The 14,027-nt window shown below is 38.9% G+C and overlaps 2 protein-coding genes across 19 annotated transcripts in view; one reads left to right on the top strand and one right to left on the bottom strand.

Annotated features, from left to right (window-relative positions):
• Nucleotides 1-13,585, top strand: part of LOC135411606 (uncharacterized) — a 35,993-nt gene extending 22,408 nt beyond the window's left edge. The window contains exons 10-14 of one of the 3 annotated variants that reach the window (XR_010429223.1): nt 2,630-2,758; nt 4,789-4,903; nt 5,816-5,950; nt 7,126-7,271; nt 8,063-8,084. Coding sequence is in view for 2 of the 3 variants with exons in the window: in XM_064649415.1 (XP_064505485.1) it covers nt 2,630-2,758; nt 4,789-4,903; nt 5,816-5,950; nt 7,146-7,271; nt 8,063-8,184 (627 nt within the window). In the remaining variant the exon portion in view is untranslated. Of the gene's footprint in view, nt 1-2,629; nt 2,759-4,788; nt 4,904-5,815; nt 5,951-7,125; nt 7,280-8,062 lie in introns of those variants that run through there. The other 2 variants (XM_064649415.1, XM_064649416.1) reach the window with 2 other exon arrangements.
• MAP7 (microtubule associated protein 7) overlaps nt 11,623-14,027 on the bottom strand; it is a 117,673-nt gene continuing 115,268 nt past the window's right edge. For all 16 annotated transcript variants that reach the window (XM_064649410.1, XM_064649411.1, XM_064649413.1 and 13 more), the window contains one exon: nt 11,623-13,455. In XM_064649410.1, coding sequence (XP_064505480.1) covers nt 13,445-13,455 — 11 coding nt within the window. In that variant the 3' untranslated portion in view covers nt 11,623-13,444. The remainder of the gene's footprint in view (nt 13,456-14,027) is intronic.

Genomic DNA, 14,027 nt, shown 5'->3' with positions numbered 1-14,027 from the left:
ATGTTGCTGCTTTGTGCAAGCGAGCCCAGGGCACTCTGAGAAGAGGTTGACCTATCCTTACTCATATCCTGGCTCCCCACCTCCATGCCTTTTCTGCCCTGTTTTTCAAATCTTTTCAAAGTTTCTTTCTCTAACTCAGGCTGAATTCACTGTGAGTGAAAGAGGGACTTCTCCATGGGAACAACTGTTAGAAAACAAACCACTGAACAAAGCTAACCTTTACAACCAAGTCAAGTGATGCTTGAATTATTACAAATACTACCCAGGATACAATGGGGCAGAATCCATCTGCCCCTTCGTTACCATGAAGCAAACACCCAGGAATGTTTCACAGGAGCTCCTCTCCCTGCTTCAGCCCCTTTTTTCCTATCCCCTGACCAGGCTGTTGACAGGGATTCCCAGCAAGAGCTGGAAAACTTCCCTCTTGCAGGGGGAATTTTATTCAGTTCTCCCAAGGACAGCCCAACCCTGAAACACTAAAGAATCAACCTTTGTGAGAAAACAGTCTTTTGATTCAAATTCCTTTAAGCAAAGACCTGGAAGTCAGGCTGGCAGAGGTCTGTCTACTGCAGATGGTGCCACTGACTCTCCATTCCAGGTACAAAATAACTTTGTCTTCCCTTCTTGCTAACTGGTAAACAGGGGCAATATTTATCTTGTCAAGAAATCTCTGTGTAAGGAGTACAAGTGCAGCACTGCAATTGTAAGCACACTTGCTGCTAGAATGCTTTTCCTTGCCTTTTTAAAAAAATATTCTAAAATTGGAGGAAATGACATCAATATCCATCTGAACCACTCAATCTATTTTTACTCACAGTTTTCTCATGATTCTCTTGCACTGTGCAGGATTGAGCCAGAAAAGTAAATCTGGATCCCAACCATATTCCAGGCAAAGAAAGAGGTTCAGCAAAATTCAAAGTACTGTCACTTGCTAATGTAGGTCCTAAATAAACAAAAGAATCTGGCAGGGAAGTAATTTTAAATTAGAAAGTTTATTTATAGTCCACAGAAAATTTCCTCCTCTCAGGCCGTAGCAAATCAAATACAAGTATCTTAGTTGATGGGATTACATATAAAAGAGGACACCGGGTCCAAAAGCATAGAAAACAGTCATCAATGGTAACTTAATTAGATTATCTAAATTTATATTATTTCTGCCTTTGAAGAGAAGGAAAAATAAGATTAAAGAAAATTTAGTCATGTCGGCATATAGGATTCCTTAAATGCCCTGAGTTTAGACATAGCACTGCCCTTTCCATTTATTTTCATCTTTTATTTTAGGATAGCTAGTTGTGACAGTGTTTAAAATAAATGTTAAATGAAGATGTCAGCTGATATTAAAAGAAAATAAGATACACTTTTGCAATTTAACCTAAGTAAAAGAAAGATGCAAGTTAAACTTAACTTTTAAAGACATCTGCCTTTCAACGCTACTTTAGCAATCCTGACATTTCACAGGTTTCAGAATTATGCAATTTTTCGCAACTACATACAGGACCAATGATTTGTTTTATATTGAACTCCCCTGCTAATGTGCCTCAGTTTCTAAGTAGTACAAATGATATAATTCATTGCAAACAAATAGAAGAACTGCATAAAGAACTCAAATTCCTAAGGGAAGGAGACTGAAAGAAAAAAACACTCCCAAGAGGAAATCTTTTGCTTTTAACTGCAGACCTCATCCAAAGCTGGCTGAGGTCAGGTTTCTCTTACAAACAGCAGTGCCCTCTTAATCCATACTGTTATTCAGGCAACTACCTGGGCAGTAATCCAAACTCAGATCTGATACCATGGGACAAAGGGTAACAGCTTCAAACTGAAAGACAGTAGATTTAGATTTGATATTAGGAGAAACAGTTATTTACTGTGAGGATGGTGAGGCACTGGAACAGGTTGCCCAGCGAAGTTGTGAATACTCCATCCCTGGAAGCGTTTAAAGTCACGTTGGATGGGGCTGTGAGCAGCCTGGTCTAGTGGAAGGTGTCCTTGCCCACAGGAGGGTGGTTTGAACTAGATGATCTTAAAGGTCCCATTCAACCCAAACCATTCAATGATTCAATTAATATTAGTGGTAATTGGAGGAAGATTACATTCAGAGAGAGATACTTAGTAAAGTCCTTCTAAAATATCCATCAGACAGCAGAGAAATATATGTTTAAACTCAGATGTTGTTCAGAACATGTTACTAAAGTGGTGCCTCATTACAAACTTGGCCTAAAAAACACAGCCCATTATTGTAGGCAAGGTAAATTGCTGAGGTACTCAAGGACACACTGCTGCAGCTACTTCACCACGTACTTCTGCCTTTCACATTGACTACTTCTTCCAGTCGGGATCACATGTCCCTTCCCCTGACTATGAACAACTTCTGGGAAGGAATTGATGTGCAAACAAAGATAAAATACAGGACCTTAAAGACTCCAGCCTTACACAGCAAGTGCTCTGTACATCAGTGCCAGTCAGTAGACCATATCTGAGAGAAAAAGCACTGGACCTAGCCACATCATTGGTTTAAATGAGCTAACCAATGCTCTTCTTTCAGAGCTGAGATTGACCTGTCTATAGCTGTGTGAAGCTGCGATATGTTGTCCATATTGGATGTAACTGAGATACCGGTTACTCTTCTCAGGACACTCTGGCATGTGCTGAGCTACTGCAGAGCCTGGGGATGTTACTGTCGGTGCATAAAACAGACCCTGTGATTGTTGGACATACTGCTTGTATCATCAAAAACCTGAGCCTTTCCAAAAACAGACAGGTAGGTACCCAATATTTTTCATTGAGCTATACCCCAGGAGGTTGCCATTATGTTTATATCAAATCAGCATTAAAAAAAATTAAAATTTCTGTGGATAATTAAATATATGCCAAGGATATTCTACACAAAATTCTAGGTATGAATAAAAGGACCTGATGTGCCATAATGAAAGGAGGGTTTATTCATATTTTCCCAATACAATAATGCTAATGAAAATAAGAAATATTTTTTTTTCTATCAGTGATGCGGTTACCTAATTGAAATGACTGCATCATAGGTATAAAACGTTCCTCTAGCAAAGACATTTCATGCTAATTAAAGGAACCATCCAGGAAAATCTGAGGTCTGTTATAAGCTGCATCTTTATTTCCTAGCTCTCATGCTTCAGCTGCCCTTTATTGTCAAATATAACCTGACCTATTGATATATATTTTACCTGTTTGGCAAGATACCAGTTGTGCCAAAATGTTATAAAGATATCTGTTGCTGAGTTTGCTTTGAAATCCGTATGCACAGATGCACTTCCTTTTTCCTTGCCTTTAAGAGTACCTTGATCAAATAGTACTATTAGTAACAATCAATACTGGGGAGGGGGAAAACCAACCACCTAAATCCTCATTTCTGCTTTGTCCCAATTCCTAGTACACACTTTTCAAAACTCAGTTCTTTCTTTTCCTCTTTTTTCATGATCCAATTGCCACTAGTTCCAGACATTTAAACTAGCCAGAAGGAAAAGTATGGGATTTTTTCACTGGTACTAAGATAAGAATTATATAAATTTCTAATAATTGAGAAATCAAGTGTTTCAAGGAACTAGATTCCCTCAAACTCAAGGCCCAGAGTAAGAGTAAAAATGGACCATCCTTTCAAAGTTTGACAAATATGGTCATTTTTTTAAAGTACTTAGATTTTGTGACTTTATTCTCTTATCAGCTGGGAGCTGGTTCACCTTCATAAAGCTTTATAATGTATAGACTACCTAGCTCTCACTGCATAAGTGAATACACAGACATAACTGGGAGTGCCAGGTTTCCAGGGTCAATTCTAAGGAACACTTTCTAAAACACAGAAGAGTCCTTGGCACAAGAGATAAAAACCGGTGTTGTTTTTATGCCAGCAGGACACAGAGCGTGGGAGCTTGAAAGGCAGCAGTGTTGGACCCATCTTCAACCTCTAAGCAGCAAGTTAAAAACTGCAACATAAAAAAAAAGATATTCTCTTTTGTTGATAGACACCTGAGCTCACTTAAAGAGCTGTGATCAGCTTCCATTATTAGGATCTCCCAGTAAAGATGACTTTGTGATTCAAATTCACTACTAACCAGTCACTTCCAGTCACAGTGAGATGACTCATTCAGAACTCATTTTTCAGTCTCATGTGCTTTTAATCCAGGTCAGTACAGGCTAAGTCTCCTGTTTTCAACTCGGTCTATAAAACATATATCCCAGTACAGAGACATGCTGTCCAACACCACTTTTGGCATAGCAGATTCAGCCTAAAAGATAAGGGATACACAAAAACATCTAATTTGTAACATTTCTCTGCAGAAATAGAATTCACCATTGCTAGTGAGAGGTCATCCCATATTTCTGCAGATCAGAGCATTTCAGCACCAGACAGTTTTCAAAGACCTGAAGACAAACAAGGAAAACTAAAAACCTTCCACATTTCCCAATGCTTTGCCCTGGAGCACTCAGCTTATTCACCTCTGCAGCAAGATTTAAGCCAACGACAGCTCACTACTAACATACAGTGATGTAAAACAGCAATAGGTCAGGAAATTCTTTGAGCTCAGAATGACTGGTGATCGTGAGAACATCCCACAGACAGAGCAAGCCCTGAGAAAGGCCCAAAATCGGATGATCTCTGAACAATTCGAGGCATTGTCACGTGGTTGTGGTAGATCTGGGAGAAGACATTTCCATTATTGATGGTTTAGCCCTCAGTATTGTTACAGTACTTCTGAAGTCCTCAGAATCCACTAAACCATAAGGAAAATGCTAAACATCAATCTCTTTCCCTCGTTGCAGAGAATCATGGAGAGCCGGTGTATTGAAGGTCTCCTCCAGACCATGCTTTCTACCGACACTCAAGAGGACTCCCTTCGTTACGTGACATCTTGCCTTGCTGAACTTGCAAAGCAAGGTAGGGAAGCAACCCCTCCATAAACAGCTCAATCAGAGAAGCGTACATGTCCTTTCTTAATTCCAATAGGAGATGAAGCACAGGTGAACATGGACATACAGCCTAGGTCTTTCCCTTTAAATTCATTGTGAGTTTTGCCACGAGCTTCAAGAGCAAGATCCAATTCACTGGCAGGACATATGGGCTCCACTCTCTGCACTTTCTTTCATTGAACTGCTTAAAATTTTTTACTCAGATTTTTTTGTGCTGAACTTTGCTGCTGTACATGGCCTGTCTACTTCTATTTGTAACATTTCCAAGTTTCTCAGGGTGAGATAATTTTACAATAGCAAAAACTGATATAAAAAGGGGAAAAGACTAAAATACAAAGTAGCATTTTCTCTTGAAATTTTTTGCGCATGGATTTTATAAAAGATCTCAAATTAACAGTTGTGAAAGGTACAGCACTCCTTATGGCAGAAAGGATCAGTGTAAATTTTCCCAACATGCCCTGGCACTGAATATTGTCTGTCAAACAAGTCATCTCTTGTATCTGGTGTAACGGCCATGTAACTGGCAACATGTCACACTCAATTTTGCAAGAGGTGCCCAGCAGCTGCTGGATAGACTGAACCTACTAGGCTACAAGTGGATCGTAGATAAAGTGGTTCATTGTTTCAGAACATAAAACCAATAAAATATGAATTTTATTCATATAAAATGGCCCTATCTTACTGAGAGCATAACCTCAGGCCATGACCCTTTTTTACAACCTAAACATACTTACTAACCAAGCTCAGCACTTATTTCGCTTCTCCAGCTGCATGAAGAATTCCCTGTTTAGGCTGTATGGTTTCTGGCAGAACACTCTACTTCATTTCTTCAACACTGGACTTTCTGTTTACAGACTACTCTTATCTTTCTGTCTTCTAGAAGGAGCCACACTACACATGGTCCAATGGATGGATGAACATTTGACAAAGTGCCTGGTGAGACTGGCTGGCCAACTGGAACACACTGAGTCATCCTTTCAAGCTGCCTCCATCATCCAGCACATGATAGGTCACGGTAACTGTCACATGGGATTAACTCTGCTTTGAAGGAGTCTTGCAGCTGTCTGGAGTGAAATTAGCCTTTTCCAAAAGGAGATAACTGTCAGGCACCCAACAACCTTTCATGTTCCTATAGCATCCTCCATCTGGTCTCTACAAATGTATTAGCATAAAAGTGCCTACTGTCACCCTTGAAATAGAATAGTGCTTGAATGCATGAGAAAGCCCAGGGATGAAAGTGGACCACAAAGGTCTGAATCACATTTTCATTGCCTTCTTCAAGCACTGCCATTCTGCAGGGCTAGTCTGTAGCCAATTCTGAGGTCCTTAAAAACAACTTAAGTAGGAAGGTTGGAGACAGTTAAGATATTCCTTACCATGGGAAAGATGAGAACATGTTTCAGACAAGTCATTGTTACATCCTTCTGATTGACCTTCCTTCTCAGTATATACAATGTGATGGCATTCCCTACAGATAGAAGCAGAGGTTACATTCCAAAATTCTAGATAAACTCTGCTGTCTGACTAGCAAAAGGAAAGCTCTTACCGAACCAAATCCTGCTGTTGTAATTCTAGACTAGGTTAGCAGGAGCAGTGAAGTGGCTTTTAAGAATGGAGTCAAAATTTTTTAGTTTCAGTGAGAGAGAATAAAAAAGAGCATTACCTGTAGCAAACAAACAGCTTTATGCTTAATATACATGTGCCATGCAGCCGAGAGCCTTTAGACTTGCAAGAAAAAGGTGTTCAGATAATTCTTGCCATGCTCTCTAGAAAGGCATGGTTAGATTTTAGACCTTAGATGTGCAAAGACTGAAATCTATAATGAGTCTCCAGTAAGGGAAAATGCAAATCTGTTTCATTTCTGCCACTGAGGGTTTGCAACAGAGCAGACTCTCAGGCAGTGAACAGAGTCCAACAGCATAATCACTTCAGGTTAGTGTGACAGGCTTATCAGTCCATAAATCAGCAGGCACCTTGCACAAGGACCAGATTCCTAGCACAGCAGCCCATTCAGCATTTTATTTACCTGAAGTATCAGCGATATTGCCAGAAGCTGTAGTACAGGGAAGTCCCTTGCCAGTCTTTGCAGTAATGCTGGTTGTAGCTGAAGGTAGATGAGTCATTAATGATCTTACAAATGTTACAAAAATCAGTTTTCAAAGTGTTTTAAAGGTTTGTATTGATCTCCAGTGGTCCTCCCATTTATGCAGAAAAAATGATGCTTTTATGGAAGCATCACATTGGAGAGATTCAAGCGTATCTCAAGAATTTTCTTACCCACCGAGAGATCCGGTTTCAGCAGCTGGGCATCTCCACATTCTGCAGACTACGAAAAGGTAAGTCCTTCCTGCTAGGCTGAGCCCCCCGGGTGCTCTCAGAGCCTGCCTGCACCTATCAGTGGCAAGCAGGCACTGCTTTGGAACAGAAATCAAAATCATTAAGCTTGGAAGAGACCTCTAAGATCATGGAGTCCAACCACTGACAGTGCCGGGCAAACTCCTCTGGGGACTAGCTCTGCTCACTTAAGCAAACAGAATAATCTCAAGGGTAGCTGTTACCACACCTGTTCTAAAGTAACTAAGAGTATCTTATGATAAAAGTGGGAAGGTTTTGTTTGTTTATTTGTGCGCTTTAAAACTAAAGCCTTTCTGATCAGCAGGGAAATAGGACTTCGGGTACAGATGCTTTTATCCAATATATTTGGCAATAGATGCAACCTAAAAATTCTTTAAATCTGAAAGCAGTTTATTTTGATAAAGCAAGCAAATTGCATGATTAGCTGCTATTAAAGTGGGAAGTCTCACATCTTTTTCATACTCTAAAGTCCATTCCTTAATATTTTTCCAGTTTTAGTCTTTTTGGTTTTGGGTAAAAGTTGAGCACTTATGAGAGTTTTAATGTGGTAATAAATATATATAATATATAGCATATATATTTACACATGTAGAGCCAGAGTCGAGACCTTGCTGTGACTTGATATGCAGCTGCTGCATAAAGCTGCATTTAGACATCTGGATCAGGAGAACTTAGCAGCAATCTTGAATAGTTGTAGGGATGAAAACTGAATTTGTATCTGCCTTCTGTGGTAGAAGAATATTGTTCTGCCTTCTCTGTTATTCCTTTACAGATCCAGAATTTTCATTAGCATTCAGAAAAAGCCAAATGGCCAAACTCCTTGAGCAAGTCCGTCAACAAACAGAAGAAACTCAAGAGCTCCTTAAGGCAGCTATTTGCCATGAAGACAGTTAAGCCAAATGGCTTATGAAAACTTATCACATTCAAGAGTCTGAACTTTCAGAGAAAACAACTCTTTTCATTGATTCCTGTAGTTAAAAGTTTTCCTGCTACTTGCAGTTTCATCACACAGAAGAGAGGTTCTGATAACAAGAACTGGAGCACGTCAAAAACCAATTCCTTGAACATTTTGGTTGGCTTCTTAAGTGTGCTTGAGGACAAGACTATGGTCCTTTCCAAATGGGGTGTGAAAAACACCCGTTATGCTTGGTTAATCCTCCATGGTTTCTTTTTGGTTTCCTCACCACCACCCCCCTTCAAAAAAAAAAAGCACTGTATTCATGAGGTTTTCTTCATATAACAGGCCAATTCCATCTCAAGTATGTGGGTTACTCTGCATTCATCTTTGTTTCTGTTCCATGCCCCTTATTTCAGAGCACACTCCAGGGTCTTTGGAAAATAACTGAATTAACCCGCAGCATAAAAGTAGAAAACTACTAACAGGTTACTACAGAAAGTAAGTGATGAGGGACAGTTCAGAAATCGCAAGAAATTTGTAAGAGACAAGAATGGGGCAAGCCTTCTGGCTGATCCTTGTCCAAATTATAGACACTACTCTCCAGCAGAGGAGCAAAGGCACATTTAAGGCAAGTAAAATGTTGCACAGAGCATGTATACAATACAGTAGCAACCATGAATTATTTGGGTGACGTGTTTGAATACAGAGATCTGTGTTCTGCAAATGTTAAATTATTTCCAAAGGTACTTGCAACAGGGAAAAAGTAAAAATATTTGGTAAAATTAGGAATTGTTCTTGTACTTGGATGCTGATACTTCATTTTAAAAAGAGGTAAAGAACAAAAAAACCTAGTAATATGTTTAAATTCAACTAATTTTCTTACATGTATACAGAATATGGGACAACCTCCCCTTCCTTCTCCTCCAGAGAAGAAGCTCTCTCACAAATTCTTAGCCAATCAAACCAGTATTTTTCAGGAAAAAAAATGTAGCACAGAGCTTTGAAATTATGGGGCACTGTTTTTTTAATATAGGTTTTAATTTGTGAGAGAATAGTAATCTAATAATCATAAAAATAATAACGACAAAAATAATAATCTATTAGTAATCCAATTCCATCTTTGATCAATACACTGGTTTTTGAATAAAAAAATCCTCCTGAAGCTTCACGTTGAACTAGCTGGAATACTGAAATTCTGGAACCACTTTTATAAGCAAGCATCTGCTGCTAGATAGCAGTTTCTTGTGAAAACATTTCAGAAGTTTCCTGACCGTCGTGGTGTAACCCCAGCTGGCAGCTCAGCCCTATGCAGCCACTTGTTCACTCCCCCTAAAAGTGAGAAGACTTGTGGGTTGCCATAAAGACAGTTTGACAGGGAAAGCAAAAGCCACGCACACAAGCAAAGCTCTGCTTGTGTGTCCACTTCCCATGGGCCAGGCAGGTGTTCAGCCATCTCCAGGAAAGCTGAGCTCCCTCATGTGTAATGGTTACTTGGGAAGACACACACCATAACTCCGAATACCCTCCCTTTCCTCCTCCTTCCCCTCCCTTTATATGCTCAGCATGACACTGTATGGTTTGGAATGTCCCTTTGGTCAGCTAGGATCAGCTGTCCCAGCTGTGTCCGCTCCCAACTTTTTGCGCACCCTCAGCCTCCTTGCTGGTGGGGTGGTGTGATAGGCTGACTCTGGGCAAGCGCTGCTCAGCAGTAACTAAAACACATTGTTATCAACACTACGTTCAGCACAAATCCAAAACACAGCCCCCCTCTAGCTACTGTGAAGAAAACTAACTCTACCCCAGCCAAAAGCATCACACTGTATTTTGAGGTACTCCTGATCATGTTATAACTCTTATGTGCATGTAGAGCTTTAGAGCTGCTATTGGCTACAAACATGGAATAAAAGTGAGAGTAAAAAAAACAGTTTAAGAAAATCATTTTGTCAATTAAGAGCTCAATGTTGCATTTTAATGTGGCCCAAATCTTTAAGCTTAATTTTGGTGCTTTGGGGAAACATTTTTGATAATGATACCTTTTAATATCTGCAAGTTTTTTCCAACAGTACTCATTGGGAAACAAACAAACCAACCCACGTAAAACCAAACAAAACAAACTCCACACTCAAAATCCTCTCTGCAGTGCAGTAAGAGGGCCTGGTAGAGTACAGGGCAGACAGAAACCTCAGATAAAGCAATATGGCATTTTCAATATTCATGTGTGACAGAAATTTTGTTTTGAAATCTCATATGAAAAGCCATGTGCTCAACTTTGGCCAGGTCGACTCAATGAAACAGAGGACTGACTGAATGACACAGCTGGGAACAAAATCCCAAAATCTCAAAACTTCAGACCACCTATGTGGGTCACTTTAGATGAGTTTCCAAAAAGAAAATTAGTGCAATATTAAGTAATTATATCAGAATCTGTCCTGTATCTGTATTCTTGGGTATTTAATTGCAAACATTATTTCAAAGTCTTAGCAAGAAAAAAAATAACAAAGTATTCTTTATCAGGAATGAGGAGATAAAAGATGTGAAACAAGCAAAGCTAATAGTGAACAACCCACCAGTCGTGATGTTCTGAACTACACTCATTTATGTTGTGCTGTTAAGATGTGAGCAAGGAGCTGAGTCTTTCCAAAGCACATAGCTCACTGATGTGAAAGGTTACTACTCTGTACCTTCAGTACAGCTGTCTGCAACTTCTACAGTTGCTAGTTCTACCTCACTGAGTAGTTCAGTTTTGCCTCTGATAGTAGACAACAAAATCAGTGGCAATAGAAGGGAAAGGAGCTGGCCTTCACTCAATACTATATTTTATTGTCAAGAACAACACTCAACAGAAGAGAAACTATTTTCCCCTTCATTTTAAGAAAGAGAATTAACCAAAAGACTTAAAAATTCAAAATTCAATCTTTTTTTTTTTTTTTAAACTGATACACCTAATTCTACTTGCAATTTCTCAGTCTTTGTTTTGTTGTCAGGCCCTTGAAACAGAGGAAATTCTCTCTCATTTGAAGCAAACCTGGACTGAATGTAGTGATAAATTGTTAAAAAAAAATCAAACCAAAAAAAGCAAAGTACAGATGAGAAATGAAGCAGGGCCTTAATCTGTGCTGCAAACAGTGAAGCAAGTGTTCTGAAGTCTCACAAAAAACAGATCAGCAAAATATAGACCCAAGCCAAAATAGCTCAAGATCAACATAATTTAAACCTGAGCCTAAATGAATCCCCAGACTTAAAACTGAAGCCAAATCTTACTGGCTGTTTTTTGTTCAGTTTGTAGCTGCAAGTGACTTTGTACTGATTTTCTATTTAAAAATGAGATGAAACCTGAATCAAGTTTTAAGCAGACCAGGAGTAGTGAGAAGAGTTTTCCACCAGAGATTGACTCCTGCTTCAGCTATGCAAGAAAATGAAAATATAAGTAGAAATAAATATTTCAAACAAGTTTTATTTGGTACTTACATGCTATATATAGTTTTAAAGAAAAACTACATATTTTGGACACTTCAAAATATTGTGGCTATGTACATGGAAAACTAAAGAAAGCAAGAAAGGAACCCAATTCATTTTACTGTGTCACAAGTTACTATTGAAAGCATTCTGACTGAATGGCTGTTTTTTTCCCTTCCATATAGATTCTGGCAGATGAAGTCTCTTTCATTTTATTTCCATTGCTTTTATCCCATCTCCTCTATAAGATGAACACTTGGCAGCAGCAGAAGTTTCTTCAAAAATTCTTCAGCTTTTGTCTCAGAGGATTTCTTCTGCTAGCATAGACTTTCTGCACAGCTTCCTAGAGGCCTCGCTCAGTGCTCACTAAAGGCAAGTACAGGAATCTTAATGATACATTCTCTCTTAGCATGAGCTGAAACCCCGTGAACCTCCATTTCCCTTGCCAAGGATCTTCTCACTGACTTCAGAGAGCAATGCCTCAAGCCCTCCTTGATGCTTCAAACTCAAATGCCTAGAGTGAGCTCTGCCTGCAACAGCATTGTTTAGGAAAGCACAAAAACGTGCAAAATTTTACAGTTCTGCACAACACAACCGAAAGTGAGGGATGGAACAATGACAGCAGAAATCACCATCAAACTAAAGAGAAAGCAACTTGCATTGCTCCTCTTATCACTCAAACTGCACTGCTTTATAAAAACCACACACTGCATAAAAAGCACAATGACCATTTTCCATTTGCTCTGAAACGAGCAAAACCAAAAAATCCCAAACCTGCATCATCCAAAATCAAATATTTCAGGTTTCACACAGTCTTCAGTAGTTTGATAAGGCAAAGGAAAAGTCTTCCATCATTGGGAACAGCAGCAACTTACAGGACTCAGAATAAGGTATTTCCTTGTGTGTGTGTGCACACGTTTGTGTGCATATGCATACACATCTTTTATAGGTTTGTGAACATGGACGTAACCAAAAAAAAAATCAAGTTTGCAGTATCTTTTTACCACATTTGTCTAATTTATTCAATTAAATGATTTATTTCTGTACTGAGCAAAATTCATAAATACATAATCTAGAAGAACAATAGGTTTTCCTCTTGTCCATGAAAAAATAACGCTTTCAAATTTTCACATTTTAAAATCTGTCTTGTTTTGTGTTTTTAGAGAAAATGTGAGAAGATCATAGTGACGTCTCAATTTACAGAATGTCTCTGTAGGGATTTCATTTAAAAGAACCTGATACAGAAGCCTATAGTTTGCCTCCATAATTAGAGTTCTCTGCAATAACATTTAAACCAACAGGTTTAAATAAAACACCCCATTAGCTCTACTTGTAGAGCAACGAGGCATTTATTTTTCAAGTATTAGAACCACAAAGTGTAAAAGATTCTTTGCCAATTTTATAATTATGCCTTTTAAACCAACACTCACCTTTTTTAAAAAAGCAAAAAAGAATCAGTCCCACCACCCAAATCAGCCCATTACTTTCAGATTCCAGTGTCTGGTGTCTTAAGGAATGCAGAAATATCCATTTACTAACAAAAAAAAGCTCGTTGGAAATAGCCATATTAAGTAACGCACGTGAAGCATGATTTTTCTAGTGATGAAAGCTATTAGAAAGGTGATCCAAGTCTATTCCCCTCTTTTCTTCTGCTGGTTTTACTAAAGTCCTTCCAAAAAAGATATTCAAGAAATCTTTAAAAAACTGGAGAGAAAAAATAAAACACTCCTTCATAGCATGGAAAAAACTCCACTGACTGCAGAGACGCTCATATCACCTTTGGTTCTTCAGAAGAAACAATCAGATCACTTCTACAACAGAAAGTAACAAAAATGACAGGTCAGAGTGGCAAAGCTTACTTCAAAATGTTACATGCTTATGCAATTAAGGATTTTCCTTACATTTTCTGGCCACAGAAAAATAAAGGAGTATCCAATTTAATTTCCTAAATTAGTATTTGTTTACTAACATTCTTGAAAAGTTGTGATGTCATTGAGAAAACTAGTGTCCTGCAAACCATCCCTCAGTATTAATGCGTGCAAGAACTTGATGAGGAAAGTACATTCAGAATTTTACAAAGTGATTAGGTACCAGGTCCCCTTCTGCATGTGTGTGCCAGGTACTGCACTTACAAAACTGGAACCTGATTGCTGACTGCTTGGAACAGCAGCTGTCACTTACCACTTCTGTTTGGCAGCACAGGGCAAACCTTTCCAAGCAACCACAAGTGGAAGAAAGTAAAACATAACTGAGAGGCCCTCATTCAAGAAAAGATAAGGCCTCATCATAACTTGCACTGCAGCTACATGTTCTTGGCATGCACAGCTTTACAAAGAAGAGATACGCTCCTTTCCCCAAATGACGTGGGGTTTAAAAAAAATGC

This window comes from Pseudopipra pipra, chromosome 3 (assembly GCF_036250125.1).
Source record: "Pseudopipra pipra isolate bDixPip1 chromosome 3, bDixPip1.hap1, whole genome shotgun sequence".
Taxonomy (NCBI): domain Eukaryota; kingdom Metazoa; phylum Chordata; class Aves; order Passeriformes; family Pipridae; genus Pseudopipra; species Pseudopipra pipra.
Note: the sequence above shows the minus strand (reverse complement) of the source record. Positions and strands in the feature narration are given on the sequence as shown.